The following is a 27,983-nucleotide window of genomic DNA, read 5'->3' as shown; positions in this document are numbered from 1 at the left end:
TACACTGACCGCTACACTACAGTGCCACCCTAGCTATAGATGAATTAGTTTGATTTCAGTAGATGGGAAAATGCTGAAATCTAGTATCAAAAAAGTGGTAACAGGGTACTTGGAAAATATTAATACGAATGGGGAGGGTCAACATGGTTTTATGGAAGATCATATTTGGGGATTATCTATTGGAGATGATAGGAACCCATGGATGGTGTATTTGGAAGGCTTTCAATGAGGTGTCAGAGGTTGCTGAACAAAATTAGAGCACATGGAATGGGGGTAATATACTTGTGTGGATTGGGAATTGGTTAATGGATAGAAAATAAGGGTTGGAATAAACAAAGGGTCTGGCAGACTGTGAGTAATGAGCAACTGGAAAGGTTAGTACTTGTGCCCCAGTTATTCACAATGATTTGGTTGATGACACAAAGCGGCTTCAAAGGGATATGGAAAAGCTGAGTGAGTGGGCAACGACATGGGATGGAATACCATGTGGAAAAGATTACCGGGTTTGGCAGAAAAACTACCTATTAAATGAAGAGGGATTGGGAAATATTCAGTTGAACCTGGCTAACTTGTACACATCACTGAAAGCTAACAGGTTGCGGTGATAGTCCGCCATGGTGGCAAATGGAATGTTGGCCTTGACTGCAAGAGGATTTGTGCATGTTACAATAGCCTAATGTAATTATATAGGGTGTTAGCAGGATCATACCCAGAGCATCCTGAATAATTTTGGTCTGTTTATCTAAAACTGATTTACTTGCTATGCAGAGAGTGGACTAGTTTCTGGAATGACAGGTGCACGCGAGAGGTTGAGTGAGCTGGGCCTCCTCTCCAGAGTTTAGAAGAACGAGAGGCGATCACATTGAAGCTTACAAAAACTTAAGAAGGCTCAAAAAGACAGATGCAAAGAGGATGTCTCCCCTTGCTGCTGCAGAGTCAGGAACTAGGGGGTGACTGTCTCAGATTAAAGGGATAGACCACCTGCGATTGAGATGAGGAGAAATTTCTTCACTCAGAGTCAGTGAATCTTTGGAATTCTCTATCCCGGGAAGGCTGTGGAATCTTGGTCACTGAATCGATTCAAAACTTGGATTGATATATTTTAGAATCGTGAAGGAATCAAGGGAGGGGACAGTGTTGAGACAGAAGGTCAGCCATCATCCTGATGAATGGTACAGCAATAATGATGGGCCGAATGGCCTACTCCACCTTCTACTTTAGGTTTGTTTGATGATACTAAACTGGGTGGCAGGGTGAGCTGAAGGGGGAATGCAGAGAGACTTCAGGGGGGATACGGACAGTGAAGGAATGGAATAACTTGTGGAAAAATGTAGGGCACCCACTTTGGTCAAAAGAACAAGGGGGGCAGAGTATTTTTCAAATGGTGAGAGACTGAAAGGTCTAGGTTTTCAGAAAAACCCGTGTGTCCCTGTACACAAATTTTGAAAGCTAATGTGCAAGTTCAGCAAGCAATTAGGGAGTCAGATGGTATGTTAGCCTTTACTACAAGAGTACTGATGTCTTGCTCCAATTATATACGGCTCTGCTGAGAGGGAAGCTCTAAAACCATCTACATGTCTGGTCTCCCTATGGAAGGAAGGATACAGAGACACAAGATGGAGGGAGTGCAGCAGAGATTCACCAGCTGGTGGGTTTGTTGTAGGAGGAGAGATTAAGCAAACTCGGCCTCTACATGCTTGAGTTTAGAAGAATGAGAGGTGATCTTATTGACAAAACAACTTTTTAAGGAACATGACAGGGTAGATACATCACTGATGTTTCCTCTAGCTGGGGCAATCTAGAATGAAGGGTCACAGCCTCAGAAATAAGGAGTCAACCAAGAGAAGGAAAGAAATGTAGAGACTGCAGACGCTGGAATCTGGAGCAAAAAAAAACTGCTGGAGGAACTCAGCAGGTCAGGCAGCATCTGTGGAGGGAAACGAGAGTCGATGATCCGGGTTGAGGCCCTTCATCTGGCTAAAGAAAAGAAATTTCTTCTGCAGAGAGTAGTGAATCTTTGGAACTCTCTACCCAAGAGGACTGTAGAGGCTCAGTCAGTGAGTATATTCAAGTCAGAGTTTGTATATTAAGGAAGCCACCATTTCTTACATTTGTATTATGTTATTATGTCAAGCACATTCCAACATTAATCATCCCATGTCTCATGTTTTAATCAACAAGGTTCTGCCTCTTGTCTGGACTCCCCCACCACAGGAAATCATTTCTCTCCTCCCCTACCCACTCAGATCCTTTAGATTATAATCTCTACAGGTTTGTCATCTCCAGTCCAGAACCCTTATTTTACTGATCTCCTGGCGTTTAAAATGTGACCTGTTAGTGACAAAATGTAGAAACATTTAATACCTCACGATGCACTAATATGCATTCGATCGAGGCAGAACCTCTGTAAGAGACTTCTCACCAGTTGTGAGAGGAACACCAGCCTTCTGCTCCTCTCCTTTCATCCTAATTCCTCGGGGTGAGGCATGGCTGCTTGGGCTTTTCCCATCTGCCCGTGGGCTCCTTCTGGATTTTCAGGATAGGAAGGGAATGTAAACAGAACCAGCCGGAAACAGTCCACATTTTTTCCATTCACCTCCTCCGCAACCTCCTCTGACTCTGTTGCACCAGATATTCCGTCTGTTGGTCTGGGCCAAACCAGCCCATGGCCACCTGAAGGAGTTGGACTGAAATAAATGGTTTCCCACAGCGTTCCCTGGCACCTGCCACTTTTTCCAACAGAAAAATTTCTCTTAAAAAGCCCTGGTTAAATCAATCACAGAAGGTACAGCAGAGAAACAAGCCATTCAGCCCAAATGCTCCACGCTGGTATCTCTGTACTACTACAACCCTGTGTGAAAGAGTTCCATATTCACCACACTGTGCAGAAATAAGCAAAATATAAGCAATAAGTTGCCCAATATCAAGACACCAGAGGAACTAGTTTCTATATCCCCAATCAATTCTTTTAAAGAATGAAAACCATTTGCTCACAGCTCAAATAATGAGAACATTAACGGTGCTTCTATTAAGGACACATCTCACAAACAATTTCATAATTCAGTTGAAGGCGTAATGATTATGACAAGGCCTCTTCACCATTCTGCTTGCAAAGTGGTCACAAGCCCTAGCAGTCTTTCTGATGAACCCAATCACTGATGATAGAGTTTCTTTTCTGCCTCTAATTGACATAAAGGGTTGCTGATTAGAAATGCATATCTTTCATGCAGCTTCCTGCGCCCTCTCCTTTTTGACATAAGGTCAGAGTTTGCATTCACATCAGATTATCAAACTGGCGACTCATTAGGCCGCAGTCTGCCTGGAACAGAATGAGAAGCAGTGGAAAGGGGGGGGGGGGGGGGGGGGGGAGAAAGAATCCCGGGCCACTTACTTCACAGACCTCGGTGTTTCCCAGATTTTGCATGTCACAAAGCTTTCCAGACTTTCAGACATCTCCGACTGATGATTAATTGTGAGTGATAGGAAGGACAGCCAGCTGCCTGTACTGGCCTGCAACATTACTATAATGGATGTAAGCTGCCAACTTTCCAGCTTTACTGGCACCTCTTCCCTGTGCAATTAAGCAAAGTTATAAATGATATGGAAATCTATCAAAGCCTATTTATTGCCACAGAGTGATCCCTCTCCTGGGACCTTCCTCTTAAAACTTTCCAGGCAGATTGATAGGTGGAGAAACTGATTTTAACTCCAGCCTGTGTACACCCTGGAATGTAGGAGACTGAGGGGTGACGTGATAGGGGTATACAAGATCAAGAGGGGTATACAAGATCAAGAGGGGCATACAAGATCAAGAGGGGCATAGACAGGGTGAAAGCACACAGCCTTTTTCCCAGGGAGGGGGTGCTAAACACAAGAGGGCATAGGTTTAAGATCAGAGGCGAGGGGTTGAAAAGGGACATCAAGGGCTTTACGCAGAAGGTGGTGTGTATTTGGAATGAGCTGCCAGAAATAGTGGTTGAGGCGGGCACATTAGCAATGTTTAAAAGCCATCTAGATAAATACATGGATAGGAAAGGGTTATGGGCCAAACACAGGCAGATGGGACTAGCTCACTGGGAAACACAGTTGGCATGGATGAGTTGGGCTAAAGGGCCTGTTTCCATGCTGTAAGACTCTATGACCCATTGCTTGGAGTAACATCTCACTGTGGGATGGTCCAAGATGATTCTGGTCTACCCATTAAGGCCTCTGCTATATGTTCCACAGAGCAGTTACCAAAAGTCCTTCAACCATCCCCACAAACACAACCACAGATGGAACAAGGTGCCGGGGAAATGACACAAGCAAACAACATGCTCAAGACTTTCTAAGTAACTGCACAGGGTGGCAAGCTGCACAATACACCGACATGTATGTCTGACAGAAATGTGGCTGGAGTAAAAAATGTCTTACGAATTTCGTGCAGTCTTGTGGATTAATTTTTAGAAGCGAATATTGAGCTGGGCTATTTTAGGTGATGATATTACTAAAACCCTCTTGCAGGCAGGTGTCTGAAACAGATCTGAGCTAAAGAGTGAAGCATGATTGGGCAGAACATGGAATGGCATCATTTTGGTTCTGCTCCTTTGGAGATATGAGATGAGGATAATACATTTACTGGATGTGGCATACAGTAACAGCTGTGCTTTTCCCTCATGAGGGAGTATACACTATCATGGGCTGAGATCTGTTTTGAACAGATGGAAAAACACATTAGAATTTCCTGCTCCCACTACCGCCCCCCCCACGCCTCAAAAAGCATTTACCATGCATCGACTCCAAAGGCACGTTCTAATGCCATTCAGTACTGCAAGGGGCAGTTACTACGTTTACTTCTTTTCAGCTATGTTTCCCAGCATCAATTTTGTTTCAACCAAGTAAAAAATAAAATGGAAAGTGAGAGGCTTAGTTTTTTTTCTTGCCGAGCTTCCAGCAACGAAGGATCTGCTCTGGAAATGGTGCCAGTGACATATGGCTTTCTGCAGTGCTGAACATTCATACAAAAGACAGGTTCATCAGTCATTTGTGTATCTGGATTGAAAAAAAAGCCTCCTGATTGATGGCATTTAGGGTTTACCTGCTACTGGAACACTACCAAAGAAACACAGGTTTTTTAAGCCCACATGACATTAGAAATTGCAAACCACTAAATACTTCAGCATGCATGCTCATAACATGCATGCCAACTAAAATGCAGTAATAAATATGAAACTCACAGCTAAAACCCACAGCCAGGGTCAAATCTGCACAGGCCAATTAAAGCAGAGCATCTGTTGTACAGAGCAGTACCGAAAGCATCACAGAATACCGATTGTGTCCCTTCCAAAACACAATTATATCAGAGGTAGGGAGGTAACTTCCTGCAGGTTTTTAAAGCAGCACAAAGTTCTTCAGAGAAATGCTTGGTAATGTCACCTCTCCTCTTTGTTCTGTCTCACTCTCTATTTATCTGCCAAAACTGACAGAAGGCATTAAGAGGATCGCATAGGTCCAATCGCGATGTCATCTTCTGTTCTCGTGCAGTTCAACACAAACAAGGGGTGCCTACCAAAATTATTTCACTCGAAAACATCAGCTCGTTTCAGCCCTTCCCATAAATGTAATGTCTGGGATTTGATGTTTAGTATACCCGAGGGTAATTCTTGAAGTGCAATTGTTCTCCTGCCCAGTTTCAGCTGCTCGAGTTTAAGGTATTGTCCTGTAACTTCATCCAGAGTTTGGAAAAATACCAATGTGGGGAAAAAAGTTACAGCTACGATTTCAGTTTTCATCAGTGCAGTTTAACCTGTTCCTTAGTTTAATTTGCTGGCATGTTTACATTTCCTTACCTATATGATTAAGTTTTTGCCAACCTCTTTCCCCTCTCTTTAATATTTTTACCCCAGGGGGCTGTGTTTAATTCTGTAGGCCACCCCCCTTCTCTATTATCCTTCACTGGCTACCTTTATTGTTCAATAATACAATTATTTGGTCACCTATTTTCAAACTCTTTTAAGCCACTGCTTCCTCACAAGTCTCTGATGCAGAGAATCAACAATGTGCATTTACACTGTGCTTTTAATCAAGTACAACTTCCCAGAAGAACTTTCAAACAAGTTTTGGTACTGAGCTACACAAGACAATGAGAATTTAGTAGGTTTTAAGGGTTTCATAGTGGAGGAGGAAGAGGCGGAGTAACAGAAAGGGAAGTCCAGAGCCTGGGGCTTGGCAGCTGAAGCCACAGCTGCCCATGATGGAGTGATTGAGCAGTGCAGACAAACTGATGGGCTATAGAGTGGAGGAGATTTTAAGTAGAAAGGGAGGGGCATGAGCCATCGGACAAACAGTAGTAGACAGAAACAATTGATCTTCAAAATTTACACCCCATAAATCCTGGGACCATATTGATAAAGCAAGTCCTTTCTTATTCAGCATTAGAGTTTTAATTGCAAAGGAATGACCAAACTAAATGATCACCACAGACTCTGGGGAATATTTACAAGGAGGGGATGTTTACAAGGTGGGGAAGACACAAAGTAGTGGTATCTTATCAGATCCCCGACATAAACTTGTCTGATGTTCCGTTCCACTGAAGTTGCCAAATTTGGCCGGACAAATTTTGGGAGCTGTGATCACATGATTTTCTAACCTCCCCCCTCTGTCCCCACCCTCCCAAATGCCTGACACTGCACGGCAAACATGTCCATCTGCCTTTGTTCACCAATCAGAAGGCAGCAAGCATTGCCTAACTCAGTGAATGTTGACTGTCAGTCAAGTAGTTTGTGTGCGTCATGTCCAATTCCCTTCTTCAATTAAGACAAAACAATGGTCAAAGAAACAGCAGTTTATGTTCCCTGTGATTTTTCTCCTGTGTAATGCTTGCACTGGTGCCTCCAGTGTTTCTTCATGTTCCAGGGCAATCCTGGAGGGCTGGTAACTCAAACCTCCAGTGTGGGCTAATTATAGCTCAGGGAGAAACTCTCTCCTCTGAGTCAGAGCATTGTGGCTTCAAGCAACAAACAGTCTGCTGGAGGAACTCAGTGGGTCAAGCGGCATCTGTGGAGGAATGGAACTGTCGATGTTTCAGGTCGAAACCCTGCCTCAGGACTGAGAGTGGAGAGGGGAGATGGCCGGTATAAAGAGGGGAAGGGGAGGGGTGAGACAGGAGTCCGAGGTGATTGGTGGACAGAGGAGGGGTGTAAGATGATGGGCAGGTGGTGCCAGGTAGGGGAGGGGAGTGGGGGTGGAGTTGGGAGACAGTGGCAGATGAACGATAGATGGAGGCAGACGGAGAGAGAGAAAAAATAAATATATGGAGGGGCAGATGGAGTAAGGTGGGGAGGGGAGAGTGGAGACCGCTGCTGGAGGCTTCAAACCTCACTCCAGAGGCCGAAACTAATAATCCACACTGATGTTTCAGTGCAGGACTTAGTAACCTTCACTGTCTTTTGGATGAGACGTTAACCAAAATCTTCTCTCCTCTCTGAAGTGGAAATAATAGATCCCATCTTCAAATAAGTGCAGAGGAATGTCCCAATTAACATTTATCCCTGATCAACATCACTAAGGCTCATAATCTGGTCACTATCGCAATGTTCTTTATGGGATCTTGGTACTGGTACTGGTATTGGTTTATTATTGTCACTTGTACCAAGGTTCAGTGAAAAACTTGTCTTGCATACCGATCGTACAGATCAATTCATTACACAGTGCACTGTGGTAGTACAGGGTAGAAACAATAACAGAATACAGAGTAAAGTGTCACAGCTACAGAGGAAGTGGCGTGCCGGTAGACAATAAGGTGCAAGGTTATAACAAGGTAGATTGCGAGGTCAAGAGTCCTTCTTATCGTATAAGGGAACCATTCAATAGTCTTATAACAGCGGGATAGAAGCTGTCCTTGAGCCTGGTGGTACGTGCCCTCAGGGGATGCCTGATGGGAGAGGGGAAAAGAGAGAATGACCCGGGTGGGTGGGGTCTTTGATTATGTTGGCTGCTTCACCAAGGCAGTGAGAGGTATAAACAGAGTCCATGGAGGGGAGACTGGTTTCCATGATGTGCTGAGCTGTGTCCACAACTCTCTGCAGTTTCTTCCGGTCCCAGGCAGAGCAGTTGCCGTACCAAGCTGTGATACATCCAGATAGGATGCTTTCTATGGTGCATCAATAAAAGTTGGTGAGTGCCAAAGGGGACATTCCAAATCTCTTTAGCCTCCTGAGGAAGTAGAGGCATTGATGAGCTTTCTTGGCTTTCTTGGTTGTGGCATTTACATGGTTGGTTGTTCACTCCTAGGAACTTGAAGTTCTCAACCCTCTTGACCTCAGCACCATTGATGTAGACAGGTGCGTGTGCACCGCCCCCTTTCCTGAAGTCAATGACCAGCTCTTTTGTTTTGCTGACATTGAGGGAAAGGTTGCTGTCATGACACCATGACAACATCTCTATCTTCTTCCTGTACTCCAACTCATTGTTATTTGAGATACGGCCTACAACGGTGGTATCATCTGCAAACTTGTAGATGGAATTAGCGCAGAATCTGGCCATGCAGTCATGAGCATATAGGGAATAGAGGTCTGAGGACACAGCCTTGTGGGGCTCCAGTGTTGAGAATAATCGTGCTGGAGGTGCTGCTGCCTATCCTCACTGATTGTGGTCTATTGGTCAGAAAGTCGAGGATCCAGTTGCAGAGGGAGGTGTTGAGTCCCAGGTCTTGGAGTTTGCTGATGAATTTGCTTGGAATTATTGTATTGAAGGTGGAACTGCAGTCAATAAACGATACTCTAACGTAGGTGTCTTTACTGTCCAGATGCTCCAGAGATGAGGGTAGGGCCAGGGAGATGGTGTCCACTGCAGACCTGTTTCTGCAGTAGACGAATTGCAGTAGGTCGAGGTTTTCCGGGAGGCTGGAGTTGATGCGTGCCATGACGAGCCTCTCGAAGCACTTCATGATGGTGGATATCAGAGCCATCGGTCGGTAGTCATTAAGGCATGTTACCTTGTTTTTCTTAGGTACCAGGATGATAGTGGTCTTCTTAAAATAGGTGGGGACCTCAGATTGAAGCAGGGAGTGGTTAAATATGTCTGCAAATACCCCCCCGCCAGCTGATCAGCACAAGATCTGAGCACACAGCCAGGGACACCATCCGGGCCAGATGCTTTCCGCGGGTTCACTCTCCGGAAGACTGATCTTACGTCCTCAATGGTGACCATGGGTTCAGTTGCATTGGAAGCTGTCAGGGTGGGTGGTGACAAACCAATCCCCTTCTGTTCAAAATGTACATAGAATGCGTTAAGCTCATCGGGAAGGGATGTGCTGTCGGCGATGCTCCCCAACTTCATTTTGTAGCCTGTTATACCATGTAAGCCCTGCCACAACTGACAGCTGGTCTGAGACTCAATTTTGGACTGGTATTGTCTCTTGGCATCTCTGATAGCTTTACGGAGGTCATATCTCAATTTCTTGTAAAGGTCAGGGTCACCTGATTTGAATGCTGCAGTCCTCAACTTCAGTAGGGAGTGGATCTCCCGTTTAATCCATGGTTTCCGGTTTGGGAACATCCGTATTGTCCTCTTTGGTACACAGTCCTCAACACACTTGCTGATAAAGTCCGTGATGGTGATGGGACCCTCATCTAGGCTAGCAGCTGAGTCTTTGAACATGGACCAGTCCATGTAGAAGCTCATCTATTTCCTCAGACCAACACTCCATGACTTTCTGTACTAGATCCTCCCTGCTATGCAAATCAGTTGTCATGCTCCATAGAACGGTTACTACATTTCAAACCATGCAGGACATCATGAGGTTGTGAAGAGTGCTGCATACCATGCATGTCACAAAATGGACAGCAAGCACATTCCTGCTGGTGCTGCATCTTTTTCACACCCTCTTCCATCCAATTTCAGCCCCCTGTGCACAGTAAACCTCAACGCTGCTTTTGATGCAACTTCAGCTTCTTGTCATCTGGTTTATTCCACACAGAGGCAGAGGACATCCAGAGTAAAGTTAATCAAACATACTGATTCAGACCAAAATCAACAGAGTGGGCACACACCAGCCCATGCTCCCACAAGGTCAGGGGACAGCGTCTGAAACACAGGAACCATTTTGATATTACCGAGGATAATGAACAGACACACGCAGGAACAGGCGCACACACCCTGTGTAGTTGTTGGGGCTGTGCTACACAGAATACAATCTCTGTACTCACTCAGTACATGGACTTGTCTTTCTGCCCCATGACCAACAAATGCAGTCAAACTTCGTTCTGGATCCCCTACCGAAGCCTGAACTCTTGACCTGTTTTGTAGGATTTTCAATTAACGATACCAATGATCCAAATGCAAGATGACTGATTGACTCTGCTACGTGACCCGCCATGTATTGGAACAATGCACCTCCAAGTACACTAATGAGCTGAGGCAATTTAACCCTTTCCATGACCTTATCACCATAACCTCCTCCAAAACCTCCGCACTTTCTGGCTTCTAGTACATCATCGAGCCACTAATGACAGCCATGCCTTCAGCTGGCCAAGCCCCAAGCTCTGGAAATTCCTCGCTAAAGCGCTCTGCCTTTCTCACCTTTTTCAAGACACATTTAAAGCCCTGACCAAGTCTTTAATCACTTTTCCTAAAATTCCGATAATTTGGCATCCAATTGTTTGGAAATCCAGAATGTTCAACATCGGAGTGTGAGCCAGGGTTCCAGGGTCCATAGACAGAGCTGGGGATCTGTAGTGAGGCCAGTGCTGGGGTCAGGACTGTGGGTCAGATGTGCGGCTAGAGCCAGGGTTGGGGTCTAGAACACCACGGATCAGGAATGTGGGTGGGACTGCGGCTAGAACACGGGTCTAGAGTGCTTGTATATTTCCCACTCCCTTTACACTCACCAGGTTCACTGGGAAATATATTGCTATCATGTAAATAAAGTGAAATAAAAATGGTTGGGAAGTAATAGGAATAACATTCACTAATCTAGAAAATCTATTAGACTGGCACTCCTGAGGCTGCTGGATTATTATATTTTTACCTAACTTTCTAAGGAAATAGTATCATGGAGGCACAAGAGACTGCAGATACTGGAATCTGGAGCAATAACCAATCTGCTGGAGGAACTCAATGGGTCGAGCAGCATCTGTGCGGGGAGAGGAATTGTCCACGTTTCAGGTTGAGATGCTGCATCAGCACTGAGAATGGAGAGGGAAGGTAGCTGGTATAAAAAGAAGGGGAGAGGTGTGTCAGGGGCCAGTAGGTGATTGGTGGACTGAGGAGGAGTGATGGATGATGGCAGATGGAGCTGGGTGGTGGAGGGGATGGGGTGGGGTGAGGGGGGTTGCTGGGGCAGGGAGTTGGGAGACAGAGGCTGGAGGGTGATAAGCAGGGACACAAAGGCTACCAGTTCCAGAATCTGTTAAGCAAGGAAGGTGATAATGGGAACCATCAGGGGAGAGGTGCAGGATCAGATGGAAGAGAGGACCTGGTGGGTGAAGTGAATTGGTAGCACGTGGATGGAACCAGGGGCAGGTAGGTATGGGAAAGGGAACATAAATGGGAGGATCGGAGGTGGATCAGGAGAGAGAGAAGGGAACACAGGAAGCAAGGGTTACATGAAACTGGAAAATTCAATGTTCACACCATTGGGTTGTAGACTACCCAGGTGGAATATGAGCTGTTGCTCCTCTAGTGTGTGTTGGTCATCAGTCTGGCAGTGGAGAAGGCCAACGACAGACAGGTCAGTGAGGGAATGGGAAGGGGAGTTGAAATGGCATGCAGCTGGGAGCTCAGAATGGCCACAGTGGACAGAGTGCAGGTCACCTCAGGCTGCGCTTGGTATCACGTTTCATTTTATGATAGTCCTATGAAGTACCTTGGGATGTTTAACTGTTTTTAAGATGCTATATAAATGGATGTTGTTGTTATAGATTGATCAAAATTAAAATTGATGCATCCAGTTATTAAACTGGACTTCCTCAGAGTGATTCCCAAATAATCCTTTTTCTTCCCATATTATTTCTGCAGAACCATGAGCCAGATAGCAGCTTCCTCTCAAGTGGAGATACATTTATAGTGAAGATCAGGAAGAATTAAAGGATGACAGGGATAACAGGGATTTGCTTGAAATTTTGAAGATATTATACAGAACTGGTTGGGCAGATGGAGAGAAGCTGTTTCAACTGTTTCAACATTGGGTAAGCTTTCAAATGTTTCCAGGAGTTTGTTTCTTGATACGTTTCACTTGGTCCGGTTAACCAGGGGTGTCAAAGGACAAGAGGAAACAGTAGCTTGGCCCTTAGCCTCTGAAGTGCAAGTAATATTGGAAGGGGATTTGGAAGATATCTTGAATTTATTGTAGTCAATGAAAAGGTAAGCTGCAGCAGGTGACACCACCTTACCATCAACTATACATTACACAGACCATGAAGGCTATTGAGCTGCTGACTGCGCCCATTAAGCCATTTTGATGCCCTATCACAGATAATCCATTTGTTCCACCGATCCCTCCTACTGAAATCCAACTTGCATCTCTCTCTTTCCCAGTTCTGACAAAGGGTCACAGACCCTAAAACGTTGACTGTTTCTCTTTCCACTGATACCGCTTGACTTGCTGAGTTCTTCTAACATTTTCCATTTCAGTTACTGGAACTGGACACTGCTTGGTGAGTGGCACAAGTTGGATTTCAACAGCTTTCAAATCTATTCACCTTGAAGGTTTCGAGTGTTGGGGGTGAGAGCTGATGATACCACAGTGAAGGCAAGTGGTAGCAGCGACGAGCATTTCCACTGTGACTTTCTTTCTTTATGCAGCAATGTCTGGGCACCTGGAGAGGGTTGAAGTGTCTCCACAAGGCTAAGGCTAGAACAGAAGAACTCCTGCTGATTTGCAACTCACACTGAACCCCTTCCTCACTATTTACCTGTGAGTTACCCATTAAACCGATCATTATTTATCAATGGGATTGAAACTGTAACACTGTTTCTCTCTCTATAGATGCTGCCTGACCTCTTGTACATCATCAACATGATTCTGTTTTATTTCCATTTTCCAACATGCAGGATCTTGTTTTTGAAGAGGTGACCAAGAGGATTGATGAGGGCAGGGTGGTAGACATGGTCTACACGAACTTTAGCAAGGCCTTTAACAAGGTCCTGCAAGGTAGACTGGTCTGGAAGATTAGATCACATGGGATCCAGGATGAGCTAGCCAACTGGATATAAAACTAGCTTGGACTCAGAGGGTGACAGTGGAGGGTTGTTATTCAGCTTGGAGGCCTGTGACTAGTGTACCCCAGGGATTGGTGCTGGGTCTACTGCTGTTTGTCATCTAAATTAACAATTTGGATCATAATGTAGCTGGCATGGTCAGTAAGTTTGCAAATGACTCCAAAATTGGTGGTGTGGTGGAGAGTGCAGAAGGGTGTCTAAGTCTACAACTGGATCTTGATCAACTGGGAAAATGGGCCGAGGAATGGCAGATGGAACTTGACTCAGACAAGTGTAAATTGTTGCATTTTGGGAAGTTCAACCATGGCAGGACTTGCATGGTAAATGGCAGGACCCTGGACAGTGTTGTAGAACAGAGAGACCTACGGGTACAGGTACATAGATCCCTGACAGTGGTGATACAGGTCAATAGGGTGGTGAAGAAAGCATTGATCAGGGCATTAGGTACAAGAGCTGGGATGTCCTGTTACAGCTGTACAAGACGTGTGTGAGACTACACTTGGGATATTATGTGAAGTGTGGAATATTGTGTGGAGTTTGCACATTCTTCTCCTTCCACATCCCAAAGATACGTGTGTTATCAGGTTAATTGGTTGCTGTAAATCGCCCCTAGGGTAGGTGAGGGGAAGAACCTGAGATGGTAATGTGGCGGGAATAACATGTAATTAACATTTAAAATGTAATTAAAATTTAATTCTTGATCTCTCAATCTACCTCGCTGTGGCCCTTGCACTTTATTTGCTTACCTGCATTGCACCTTCTCTGTAACTGTAACACTACATTCTGCATTTAGTTTTCCTTTTGTACCACCTCGATGTACTTACATATGGAACGATCTGTCTGGGTGGCACGCAAACAAAAGCTTTTCACTGTACCTTGGTGCATAAACAAACCAATTACCAATTAATTGTGTAAATGGGTGCTAAATGGTTAGCGTAGACTTTGTGAGCCGAAGGGCCTGTTTCCATGCTGTGTGACTATGGGGCTATGAACCCAGTGTTGGAAGATGGAATAAGGCTGGGGAACTATTATGATAAGCCAAATGGTGTTGTAAATTATCTGCAATTCTAGGGCTAAGGACTGAATGGCCTCATCCTGCTACCATGTACCAGATGTAGTTGTTACACCCATGGCTGCTCTATACCCACTGCAACTATTTAAAGTGGATTGGTGTATCGGTGCTCTACCACCACCACCCCCCCCCCACCGCCCCACAACCTTCTGTAGACTTTTCACATGACTACTGAACTATTTTTCAATAAAACAGTGGTGCTGAACCAAATGGAAATACTTCCTCCAGACATATGCCAAAACTCCAAAGAAAATCAGAAAACGCAGGAAGATAGATTATTGATAACGGAGCGAAGGCTCCCTATTCATCCCCAGCCAAGCGTCTGTATGGTGTGCAACAGCCCCTGCGACTGCCAAGCCCACCGTGCAATCAGAGGCACTTGTTACTCTGCACAGATAGCTGGCACTGACTCAAGGCTCAATCGCAATTCAAGAGGTTGATGCTAAAAAGGAAGGAATTAACTAAATCCTTTTCAACGTTGCCAATACGTTTGGTAATTAAGGCTGCATAATTAACACTGACAATAAGCACAGGTCACCATGGCACAGATTACGTTCACTGCTCAAAGCTTCCAGGAAGAATAAGCAGCTGCAGTAAGAAAGAGAGTCCATCCATTACCAACCTGGCCTTGCTTTCAGTGTGTTCCTTGAGGAGCACCCAGGCTTGCTTCACACATTTTATGCTCTTCTTTGCATAAAAGCCAGCCTATGTGTTTCACCAATCCTTAAAAACTGAGGTTTGTTGATGGCATATGAAGAGAATGAGACAGCATCATCCCTGCCAAAACAACCTCGTTCACTAGTATTCACATAGCAGAGAAGAACACTGTGACCACCGCAACATTCGAACCTGACACCTGTCACCAAACCCAAAGTTAAGTTTTAAACTCGCATCGCTCAAATTGCTTAGAAATTGTTTGACAGCTTAACCTAAAATAAACTTCCACTGTTAAATTCCACATGATCATTAAATAAGTGACTTCCTCAGGTAACTATTATCCTTATTTTTACCAGCAGATTCTGAGTAAAAATCAGCTAACAGTGCTTTCAAAACAGTGTGCAATCTGTCATATATAAGTGCAGTCTGCAAGCTCATGAGAGTAGAAATGCCAAGCCGAGGATGTATAATGCAGGATACAAAGTTAGATTACAGGTGTGAAAAAGTTATTTCTGATTTCATGACCTAACTCATGCCTGCATTGAAACACAACCTGTGCAGTACTAAACCTCATTTCTTAAACTCAGAATGCTTTTGCAGGATCATAGTGTTGAACAACATGAAATGTGCTGTAATTCTGGCTTGAGTGTGTTTGCCTGAATGGACGAGGTCAAATTAACACAATGAAGTTACCTGGAGCAGACAGATTCACACTGCGGCAGATGGGCAATGATTAAAGTACAGAAGTTCTCCAAAAAAGCTAGGTAGAGCTCTGAGTGTCAGCTGTGGCTCAGTGGGTCGCACTCTCGACTCTGGGTCAGAAGGTTGGGGGGTTCAATCTCAATCTGAGAGAACTCAGCACAATATCTTAGGCTGCCAACAGCACAGTACCGAGAGAAGAGTGGATGTGAAACCAGGGCTGTGTCCACACCATCAGGTAAAAGACCCCACAGCATAATCTCGAAGAAGAGCATGGGAGGTACCTGGTGTTCTACCCAATATTTAGCCCTCAGTTAACAAATGATCTGTGTTTGTGGGAGCTTGCTGTGCATAAATTGGCTACCATGTTTGCTATGTTAGAACAGTGACCACACCAGATTGGCTGTAAAGCATTTGTGGATGGCCTGAGGTCATGAAAAGCCCATCTTCTTTTCTTTTAAATGAATAAAACATTGTAACCCCATGGATGGACTGATTATCCTGTCAATTCAACTCATTCACTTCCAAAGGAGGAGGACAGTGGCAGTGGGTTAGGCAGCTCTCTCCACACCTGCAGCCCTGCTCTCTCCGAATGGCAAAGTCAGCTAGCAGTAAGAAGACAGCACACCTCAATGGCTTTGCTGCAAAAAATAGAGGCTGTTGCCGCATCCCTTGGTGTGCTTGAAAAATGGCGTTCATGCACGCATCTCACCTCCCAGCCAAGCTTATTATTGAGACACCCTCAGACTGCAATTTGGTATTCCAACAGCTCCCTCCTCTCTCTCACACCAGTCTTTTACTTGCCCTCTAACTAAGCAACACAATCCAAGCCCTGTGGTGGCAGCAATTTATAAGAATCCACTGTGTTGGACAAAAGTACTCAATTAAACCACAAAGCCTTTCGATGGGCAGCAAGAGAAAGAGGTAGAATTAGGAGCATAGTCCATGTGATTTTCATCTCAAGCTCAGGATATTGACGAAGACATGTTCTGCTGGAAATTAGCTCAATTTCTATAAACTAGCCTGTTTAAATTAGGCTCTTCACTGCTCTTAGTAACCCCTCTGCTTTCTTCTATTTACCAGGATACTGGTACCAGCCTACAACAGGTGAATCCATCCAGTTTGCACAACCTCCTCTTCTCCCAGAATTCACAAGAACACAAACAAAGATGAACAGGAGTAGACCCCACAGGCCCCTCAAACCTGCCCCACCATCTACGCTCAGCTCCTCTTCTGTACCAGCTCCCCCTCATCCTCAGTTCCTCAATCCTTCAAAAATATATTCATCTCCACTTTAAATACTTCTAATGGTCCAGCCTCCACAACCCTCTGGTGCAGAGAATTCCTGAGATTCATCATCCTCTGTGAAAAGAAATTTCTACGCATCTCAGTTTTAAACGACCAGGCCCTTATCTTGTAACTATGTTCCTTCAGTCAAGACTCTCCCACTAATGGAAACATCTTGGCATCTACCCTGTCAAACCCCCTTAGGATCTTGTAGGTTTCAATGAGGTCTAAACACCGACGAATATAGACCCACCTGAGTGGCCTCTCTGGGTAGGACAACCCTCTCATCCCAGGAATTAGCCTGCTGAATCCGTTTCGGACTGCTTCCAGTGCTACTATATCCTTTTTTTTAGGTAAGAGGACCAAAAGTGTGTACAGTATTCCAGGTGTTGTCTCATCAACACCCTGTACAACTGTAAACAACCCCCCCCCACCCCCACTTTTAAATTCCAAACTCTTTGCAATAAAGGCCAAAATGCTGTTTGCCACCATAACTACCTGTTGGACCGGCCTGCTAACTCAGCCATGGTTTCAGAGCAGGTTGTCTTACTGTGGGGTCTCTTACATGTTGACTTCTATGCGCCAAGCTCTGCACGATTCCATATCAATCCTTCCACAAAAATCACCATTCAGCCAATACTCTTAGACTGTTTGCTAGGCCATGCTGTTTAAGTAGTCTCTGCAGACTGTTTGCTGGAGTATGCTGTTTAAATACTCTGCAGACTGTTGGAATACACTACTTAAATAGATTCTGTAGACTGTTTGCTGGAGTACACTATTTAAATCTACTCTCATTAGCTGTGAAACAGACCGTTCCTGCCATATGCCTTGCTACTTTCTTCTGCTGATTGGCATATATATTGATATCACTGGACAGTCTGGGTTTATGCAGTTCATAATTGCAAACCAGCTAACTGGTTGAAAGATGTAAGAAGTGGAATCAAAGGTTACAACATGCCAAATATGAATTCATTCAAAAGCAGGACTTAGAAGTAGCATAAAGGTAAATAGCTTGGCTCTGTGACTCAGCTTCAAATGCATAATGACAGTCACAGCAGCAAAAGCGCTTACCTCATCTCCAACTGCTACGTCTATACTGACAATTGTTCCAGGCATGGGCGATATTATAGTGTTACCAGTGTCCTCCAGCACCTTCTCAGGCATGTACTTATTCAGCTCTGCTGCTAGCTGGGTCAGCACTTGGATCTTGTACTGGAAACAGAGAGCACATAAAACTTTTTAAATAGGTTGTGAAGTTTGAGCAAGTTACAGACATCTCATTGCCTGGGAGAAGTTCACTCTGTACGCACAGATTTTATCCTCCTGTCACACAGTAAACAAGGACTGGCTCGGTTCTTGCACTCTTCAACTTTTTATTGTGTGCCAGCCCCACACAGCACCTTTCTGTCTCCTGCCCAAAAGCCCCAAGCAGGACTGCCCTGACAGACCCAATGTTTCAGCCTGCTCCTGCCCCACCAAACTCACTTCTTCCCGCCTTCACTCTACCACTTCTCCTCTGGTCCAGTCCCTTCTCACTTATATCCATGACACCTGCAATGCTCGCCACCACTTGGACCTTTTACAATTCCCTGGTCCCAACAGGCCCATCTGCACAATGGACATACAATCCCTCTACACCTCCATCCCATCCCACATAAGAAGGCCCACCATTTCTTCCTGGACCAGAAGCCTGACCAGTTCCCCTCCACCAATACACTCATTCACCTGACTGATCTCCTTCAAATCCACTCTCTCTCTCCAGATCCAAGGTGTAGCTATGGGCACTCGAATGGGCCCACGTTATGCCTGTGTTTTTGTGGGATACCTGGAACAGTCTACGTTCCAGTCCCACCTGGGCCACTCCCTCAACTGCTTTCCTGCTACATCGATGACTGCACAGATGCTGCCTCCTGCACTCATACAGAACTCGACAATTTCATTACTTTTTCTGCCAAGTTCCACCCTGCCTCCACCTGTTCAACGCCAATCAACCCGCTTCTTACAGCACTTCCCCTTGCAACCATAGGTGATGTAACACTTGCCCTCTCCCTTCCCACCACCCAGGGACTCAAACAGTATTTCCAGGTGAAGCAGCGATTCACTTGCACATCTTCCAATCTAGTGTAGTGCATTTGGTGTTCACAATGTGCTCCCCTCTACATTAGAGAAACCAAACGCAGGTTGGGTGATCGCTTTGCAGAACATCTGTGTTCAGTCATCAGGGGTTATCCTGACCTTCCCACGGCCTGCCACTTTAATTCTCCATCCCACTCCCACCCTGACCTATTGGTCTGTGGCCTCCTACACTGTTGCATTGACACCCAACACAAGCTTGAGGAATAGCACCTTATCTTCCATCTGGACACGTTGCAGCCTCACTATTGAATTCTACAACGACATTGTAACTTGATCTCCGTCGGCATCAATTGTCCATCAGAGATATTGGCTCAGTTTGCTTCTCCCCCACTCCCCCATCCTTTTTTTCTTCTTTTTCTCCCTCTGGGAATGTAGGACATGACCAGCCTGACCTGCTGGGTTTGGCATCCTGCTCTTCACTTTGCAACTCCCACATTCTTCGGTCTACGTTCTCACTCTCTAACTGCTCCCATTCACTCATTGACCAGATAATCTTGTTTACAGCTCATCCCCATTGCCACCCTAGTTGTACCCTATTAGGGACACCCCACTTCCCCTGAAGATTTACAAACTTGTCTCCTTCCCAGTTCTGATGAAGGGTTTTTGATCTGAAACGTTAGATCTGTTTCTCTTCCCGCAGATGCTGCCTGACATGATGAGTATTTTCAGCATTCACTGTTTTTATCATAAATAAAACTTTATTGGTGAATATTTCTGGACCCTGGATCACAGCTGCAAAAATGGCAAAGATCCCATCATCAAAGGCCAGAGGGAAAGACCCTTGAGACTTGTTAGCCCCAAAGGCAGTGGCAAAATTTACCATGATTTTACATGAGAGGTAAAAAGTTGCAGCGTGTATGTATACTGTGGGTACCCACAGGCAGCAATGTGATAAAGCCCAATTAAATCTACTACTGAAGAGCAAACATTTGCAGATGATAGAAATCTAATATAAAGATCAAAAGCTCTGGAAATACTCAACAGGTCAGGTAGCATCTGTGGAGAGTTAGAAATTCAGGTTGATGAAACTATTGCAATGGAAGATTATCAGCCCCACATGTTGACTCAGATGCTGCCTGACCTGTTGAATATTTCCAGCATCTTCTGTTTAGTAATATTGATTGTACAAATATATTATTAGCTCACAGCAGCTTCCATTAAAACAATGGGACAATCCAAGGTAATGCATGGCAGTGCTAACAAACAAAATGTGATGCTGAGCACAATAGGAAAATAAGACCTGAAGCCTAAATCATTTATCAAAGAAATACATGCTCCTAAAGGAGGAGAGGGAGTTGGAGGGGTTCAGGGAAGGAATTCCAGAGCTTGGGGCTGGGGCAGCTGAAGGCACAGCTACCAATGGTGGAGAGATGATAGTTAGAGATGCCCAAGTGGTTAGAACTAGAAGAATGTAGAGACCACACAGGGTAGAGGGTGATGGAGGAAGTTTCAGAGAGATATGAAAATATTTGAGCCAATGATAATCAACAAGCTCAATGGGTTAATGCGACGGAGTGAGTGATAACATAGGTGCAGAGTGAGGGCAGGTTTTGGAAGGGTGGGGAGTGGGGAACCAACCCTCAATGGAAGAGTTAAGTGCAGAGGTCTCCTGATGAGGATTGCAGAAGCATCTGAGCCAAGACAATTTTGTGTGGACTGTCACCACCAGTCCCTCCCACAGAGGGAGAGGGGTGAAGTCAGTGCATCAACTTCCCATTCAGTCCAGATCAACCAACTCAAAAATTTCCACAATACAATAAATTAATTAATTCTAGAACTCAAACGTGGTGTCTTCGTTCTGAATAGAAGATTAATTACACCGCAGGTTAAGATATTAAAGTAACATACAAAATGCCAGAGGAACTCAGCAGGTCAGGCAGCATCTATGGAGGGAAATGGACAGTCAACGTTTCAGGTCGAGACCTCTCACTCGACCCACTGAACTCCTCCAGTGTTTTGTGTGTTGCTCTGGATTCCAGAATCTTCAGTCTCTTGTGTCTCTAAGATATTAAAAGTGTTTGCCTCTGCCATTCATAGGCGATTCCTGCAGATGGCAGCAGTCACTGCTGGAAGTCTGTCCCAAATCCAATCAACATATAAACTGGGTCTGGGAGGAATGGAAGGAAATTAACAAACAGTCGTTTTAATTGCTCTATTATTTTGTCTCCTAATTCAAGTAAAGTGCACTCGTGTCCTTGGCATTCTCAATCAGCACAGGATTAAAACAGTGATGAGATCAATCTGCTGGTAGCAGCACAGCCATCTCTCATCTTGTTCAACGAGAGGCAGTGTGATTCACAAAGGGTCTGCTGTCTTTCTTCAGTCCGAACCCTGCTTCCCTTCCCCCACCAGCTCTCAGAACTAGACTGAAGAACATTCTCCCTTCTCCTCTTCTTCTGCACTTTGAGATCAAGCCTTTACGTTGGTTCAGATTTTCAAAAACAAAACATGAGATTGATTTTTTTCTGACCTTGACCATCAACTGATGGTGATAACTCACTGAGGGTAAGGTCTGCTGAGAAAGCAGAACACGTCATGGAAAATCTCTGTACCTCTACACACAGGTGCTACAGACTACAACCTCAGACCAAGGGCCATTCGGCCCATCCGGCCCATCGTAGCTGCACCAGGTGTTATTCCAAATAGTTCCAACCAATCTGCTCTGTGTCATCAGGTCTGCAGGTTTTTCTTTTGAAGTGCATTTGCTGCTATAACATTGAGCAAGTAGTAGTTCCATAATTAGCAATGAGATAAGGTCCAGCCTATCTGTTTCTGAAGGTATTGCTTGAGGAATAAAGGACACCAAACAGTACCACAGAAGCTTCTATAAACAGACAGACAACATTTAACTTCAGCATCTCATCTGGAACACAGCTTCTCCAACACTGCGGTGCTCCCTCAGTACTGCTCAGGGAGGCTCAGTCTGAACTGTGCACGGTCTCTGCAGTGATGAAGTTACAATCACAGAGCCAAAGCATGACAGTTTGAATGTTAGATTTGCTGCAGCCTTTACAAAGCTAAATTCAATACTGATAGAAGCTGCTGGTTAAACAGTGATTAACTTACAAAAACAGTCCCTGTAAATCTAAATGCCACTCTAATTGAGGAGGAGCCAGGAGGAAAAACCTGGCAAGATCCAAAACTATGCCTAAAGATTTTCTTTCAAAAATATACTTTATTCATAATATTCAGATAGTAGAGGTCATAGCTTTAAGGTGAGAGGAGGAAAGTTTAAAGGAGATTTAAAAAGCAAGTTTTGTTTTTACACAGAGTGGCAGATGTTTGGAACGTGCTGCCAGGGAAGGTGATGAAAGCAGATACAATAGCAACATTTGAAAGACATTTGGACAGACACATGAACAGGCAGGGAATGGGAGGATTTAGTCTATGTGCAATTTAAATTGGCATCATGGTCAGCACAGATATGGAGGGCCGAAGGGACGTTCCTGCGCTATATTGTTCTATGTACAGTAAATACAAACAGGACATATCCTTCTCTATGCAGAGTTTCGACCTAAAACCTCAACAACTTCCCCCCCCCCCACCCCCCCAACAGATGCTGTTCAGACCATGGAGCTTCTCCAGCAAATTGTGTGTTGCTCCAGATTCCAGCATCTGCATTCTCTTGTGTCTCCATATCCTTCTCTATGTTCATTGTATCATCAAGTCAATACATTCTCCTACAATGCATCAATGTCACTAATGCTTCCTCCTTAAACAATGCACTGTGAAGTGCTTGAGAGCTGTTACACAGGGCCCAGTCCTGTGGTGCCCAGTGGCAACCAGACCCTAGGCTGTTGGTCCTTCCCCACAGCACTGAGCTTCAGTAATGCTCCCAGCCCCTCTTTAGTGAGATCTTCCTGTGTCAGTCAGCAGCATTCACTTGCAGACATCTCCCAGCACTGGAAGATCTCACTAAAGATGCCCTTTCACAGCCTCAATGCCCATGTCAGATGTGAAAAGAGTGAGATAAATGATTATGTTGCTGATTCACTGTAACATTGCAGCTCCAACAGTCACTGGATCGTTGGGGTTGAGACCCACTGGTCTCAGAACTGCTGTAGGCTCACCACTCACAATGAAAGACAACATAACCCATTTATTATTAAGTGCAGGACAGCAAACAAATCAAAAACATGCTAATTCATACTTTCTTATGCTCAGTAGGACACAGTTATCAAAAAATATATGACAAAATTCATGACCACCACATAACAGCCTTAAGAACAAAATACCAGCAACTTCTGTTAAAGATTCTATTTTTTTCCAAGGTGGGGTTCTGCTGACCATTTTACATTCAACACCATCACAATCATACAACACACAAGCAAGCCATTCGAACCACCATGCTTGTACTTGCTATCCGCATACTGAAGCAATAACAAGTTACATTTATGTGGCAAATCATTGACATCATAATGCATAAAAAATGTCAGAACATGTCTTTGTCCAAAGATGTAGTATTTTGAGGAGACAGAGCAAAAAACTGTATATGCTGGAAATCTAAAACAAAACAGAAAATGCTAGAAGCACTCAAACAGGTCAGGCAGCATCTGTGGGGAAAGAAACATAGTCAAAGCTTCAATTGAAGGAGCCTTCATCAGATCCAAGGAGGTGCAAAGACTATGTTTTCAGTTGCAGGGAGTGGAGACAACAAAGGAATGTCTGTGATAGAGTGCAGAGCAAAGTTGTCAAAGCAACAATTACTTTAAAAAAGGCAGCTGGAGACAGAAAATAGAAATGAAAAGATTCAGAGAGGTACAGCCACATCGATGAAGAGAGAAGGATGATTGCTTGAAATTGTTAAATGCAAAATGGAATCCCAAGAGCTGCAACTTTCCAGAGAGATGCTGAGGTGTTATTCCTTGAACTTTTGTTGGCATTGTTGGAATAACATAGCAGGCCAAAGACAGAGAGATGAGAGTGAGATGGACAGTTAAGGTGACTGGAAGCTCAGGAATACTCTGGTGGACTGAACAGAGGGGTCCTGCAAAATGTTCACCCACTCTGCATTTGGTTTCCCCAGTGAAGAGGAGACCACATTGTGAGCACCAAATGCAGGTCATAAGAAGTGCAAGTAAATCGCTGCCTAACCTGGAAGGACTGTTTGGGTCTCTGAGTGGTGGGAAGGGAAGAGATGAAGGAGGAGTTGCATATCCTGCGGTTGCCTGTCTAGTGCTGAGAGAAGTGGAGTGGTTAACGGAGGTGGATGAATGGAACAAGCAATCACGAAAGGAACGCTCACTGTGGAATGCTAAAAGTGCGGGGAGGGGGAGACGTGTCTGGTGGCGGAAACCCATCTAAGGTGACATAAAATATGAAGCATGATCTGTTGAATGCGGAGGTTGGTGGGTGAAAGGTGTACACAAAGGGAAACAGTACTCACTGACTGGGTGGAGAAGGGGTGAGGAAAGAGAAGATGCAATTGACACAGGAGAAGCCACAGTTAAGGAGAAAGGAAGACATCTTAAACCCACTGGTGTGGAAAGTCTCATCGTCAGAGCAGATACAACAGAGCCAAAGGAACTGGGGGTACTGAATGGAATCCATACACATCCTTCACAAGGAAGAGGATGAGAAGAGGTGTAGTCAAGGTGGCTGTAGGAATTCGTGTACATCTAATGGATATTGTGTTTTAGGAGCATCTTAAAGGAAGAAAAAGAGGTGAAGAGGCAGGGAGGTTTAGGGAGAAAATTCCAGAGCCTAGGGCTCAGGTAACTCATGTCTCAGCTTCCATTGGCAGAGCAATGGAAACATTGAAATGCATGAAGTCAGGATTGGAGGGTTACAGAGATTTTGTAGGGGTGTGAAGCTTGAGAGATTACAAAGATAGGCCAGGGGCAAGACAATGCAGGGGTCTAAAAACAAAGCCGAGCACAAAAATGTCCATCAAATGTTACTAATTGGCTGCTATGAAGCGAAGACACAAGGTAAATTAATATTCAAATGTTACCATCAGGACCAGAATCTGGGCCAGTGTATCCTGACCCCCTCAGCAATACTCTAAAGGTCTTCCTTCCTCAGAAAGCAATAACTAGATTTTAGCTTTGGGCATTGGGGTGGCATACATCTTCAGCTAAGATTGGACCCCACTACTGCTTCACATAGATGGCCAAGGAAGTTGTCCTGACAGACATGACGCAAACTGGTCATTTACCTCACTGATTATTTGGGGGGGGGGGGGGGGGGGGGGGGAGCTTGCTTGTGCAAATTGGCTGCTGTGCTCCCTGTAACAGCAACTACACTTCAAAAACCAGTCCAAAGCAACCAATAAGCTGGATCTAGAATAAATATTATAATCTTTTCAATCAACAATCAATTATTTTTAACAATTTCATACTCAACATCAAATCGAATTATGTTAAGAACTTCTCTCTGTTTAAACATGAAATCCTGCCAGATAAACAAATAAATATTTATTCTAGTAGGCAGTGCAAAGCGGAGGTCAACTATGACTAAGCTCGTTATGGAGAGCACTCTGGGCCATTTATCACCACAAACATGACCTCCCATCAATGATGGTGAGTTTCGCAATGACAGGGCTCTTTCACAAATATCCCGGGACCTTTGGGAAGCCCTGATGTGTATGTTTTATTGCGTGCATTGTGTCAAGTGTTTTGGCAAGTTCTTAATTTTCAAATATTCAATGACCTAATGGTTTTGTCCCAAAGGAGAATAAAAATTCCGCTTCGAAGTTATGAGCTGCATTTTTCTGATGACTGAGAATAAAATGATAGGATGATAATTGGCCAATTTGGATTCACTCTGCTTTTTGTGGACTTGACATCTCCAGGCAATCTTCCACTTTGTCAGGTAGGTGCCAGTGTCATATCTATACGGGAACAGCTTGGCTGGAGGTGCAGCTATTTCTGGAGCACAAGTCTTCAGCACTCAGCCAGGATGTTGTCAGACCCCACAGCCTTTGCTGTGTCCAGCTGTTTCTTAATATCACATAGAACAAACAGAAGTGGTTGAAGACTGCCTTCTGAGATAATGGGGACCTCAGGAGGAGTTAGAATGAGTCATCTGTGAGGCAGTTCTGAAATAGGAACAGAAAATGCTGGAAAAACTCAGCAGGTCAGACAGCATCTGAGGGAAAAGAAACAGAGTTAACATTTCGGGTCTGAGCCCCTCTAGTTTCACCTGCCGTCCTTGTACTCTTTTTCTTGTATAGTCTCGTCTGCTGGGTATGTTACAATAGGCCAGACTATATAACACCAGCAACACACCACATTGACAAAGAAGCTTAATCTGATTTTAACTGCCCCTTACTGGCCACATTACTCCATCAGGGGAATTCTCTCTGTTTCACTCACCAGCCCCCTCCACCTTCTCAGCTACTTAAACAAGTTTCTCTCTCAAAAGACAGACCGCTGGAAGAACTCAGCAAGTTGGGCAGTATCTATGGAGGCAAAAGACCTAAGTCAATGTTTTGGGTTGAGAGACTGCATCAGTCCAGATGCAGGGTCTCGAATTAAAATGTCGACTTACATATTTTGCCTCCACGGATGCTGCTTGATCTAATGAGTTCTTATAGCATCCTGTTTATTGTTCCAGATTCCAGTATCTACAGTCTCTTTTGTTTTTCTCTCAGTCCTGATGAAAGGTCCCAGACCTGAAAGGTTAACCGTTTCTCTTTCCACAGATGCTGCCTGACCTGCTGAGTGTTTCCAGCATTTTCTGCTCGTTTCAGATCTCCAGTGTCTGTAGTATTTGTCATTTCCATGCAACTTACATGTGCTGTACTGTTTCCATTAAGTCCCCAACAAGTCCCATCCATGTAATGAACATTTCTGTTTTGTCATATGGTCCATGCAAGGTGTCCCTGCTAAGTGAGACTGTCCAACTTCTGCCAACTTCCACAACAACAGTTCTGGGGTCAAGAGTGTTGAGAGCTTCAAGTTCTGAGGAGTGAATCCAACCACGTTGATGCCACAGCTAAGAAAGCTCACCAGCGTCTCTGCTTCCTCAGGTGGCTAAAGAAATTTGGCATGTCCCCTTTGACCCTCACCAAATGTTATTGATGCACCATAGAAAGCATCCTATCTGGATGCATCATGGCTTGGTATGGCAACTGCTCTGCCCAGGACCACAAGAAACTGCAGAGAGTTGTGGACACAGCTCAGCACATCACAGAAACCAGCCTCCCTCCATGGACTACACTTCTCGCTGCCTTGGTAAAACAGCCAGCATAATCAAAGACCCCTCCCACCCCAGACATTCTCTCTTCTACCCCTCCCATCAGGCAGATACAAAAGCCTGAAAAAACACAACCAGGCTCAAGGACAGCTCCTATCCTGCTGTTAAAAAGACTGTTGAACGGTTCCCTAGTACAATAAGATGAACTCTTGACCTCACAATCCACCTCATTATAACATTGCACTTTATTGTCTGCCTGCACTGCACTTTCTCTGCAACTGTAACACTTTATTCTGCATTCTGTTATTGTTTTACCTTGTACTACCTCAATGCACTGTTGCAATGAATTGATCTGTATGAACGGTATGCCAGACAAGTTTTTCACTGTGCCTCAGTATATGTGACAATAATAGACCAATTTTACCAATTTTTATCTTGGCTATCTCACTGGGTCCATATACAGACTGGGGTGGTGGGGGTACAGTGAGGTTGAGGGCCAGGATGGAGACCAGTGGGTGGGTGGGTGAAGGAAGCCCATAGGTAGGTATGACTCGTATGACTCTCATCACAGGGAGGTCCTGATCCAGCGCTGCATTCTGAAGACACACTTTGTCCTGCCAGCACCCATCAATCGTTGCTCCCAAAATAAGTCAGGCTAATATCCCCCACAATGCCGAAAAAGAAAAGTGTTGCCGGGGAAATGAAGTCACCTCTTGTGTGACTGACAGCTGCTCTGGAGCAAATCGTGACTGGGCCTGGACAGCCAAACTGCCACTGTGCAATGATTTGATGC

The 27,983-nt window shown here is 44.7% G+C and overlaps 1 protein-coding gene across 2 annotated transcripts in view; it reads right to left on the bottom strand.

The window, feature by feature from the left end:
- The window catches only part of pcca (propionyl-CoA carboxylase subunit alpha), a 314,348-nt gene that overhangs the window by 3,804 nt on the left and 282,561 nt on the right, over positions 1–27,983 (bottom strand). For both annotated transcript variants that reach the window (XM_052025829.1, XM_052025830.1), the window contains one exon: positions 17,987–18,127. In XM_052025829.1, coding sequence (XP_051881789.1) covers positions 17,987–18,127 — 141 coding nt within the window. The remainder of the gene's footprint in view (positions 1–17,986; positions 18,128–27,983) is intronic.

Source organism: Pristis pectinata, chromosome 11, assembly GCF_009764475.1.
Source record: "Pristis pectinata isolate sPriPec2 chromosome 11, sPriPec2.1.pri, whole genome shotgun sequence".
In the NCBI taxonomy this organism is placed as follows: Eukaryota; Metazoa; Chordata; class Chondrichthyes; order Rhinopristiformes; family Pristidae; genus Pristis; species Pristis pectinata.
The sequence above is the reverse complement of the archived record's forward strand: the minus strand, read 5'-3'. Positions and strand labels throughout refer to the sequence as shown.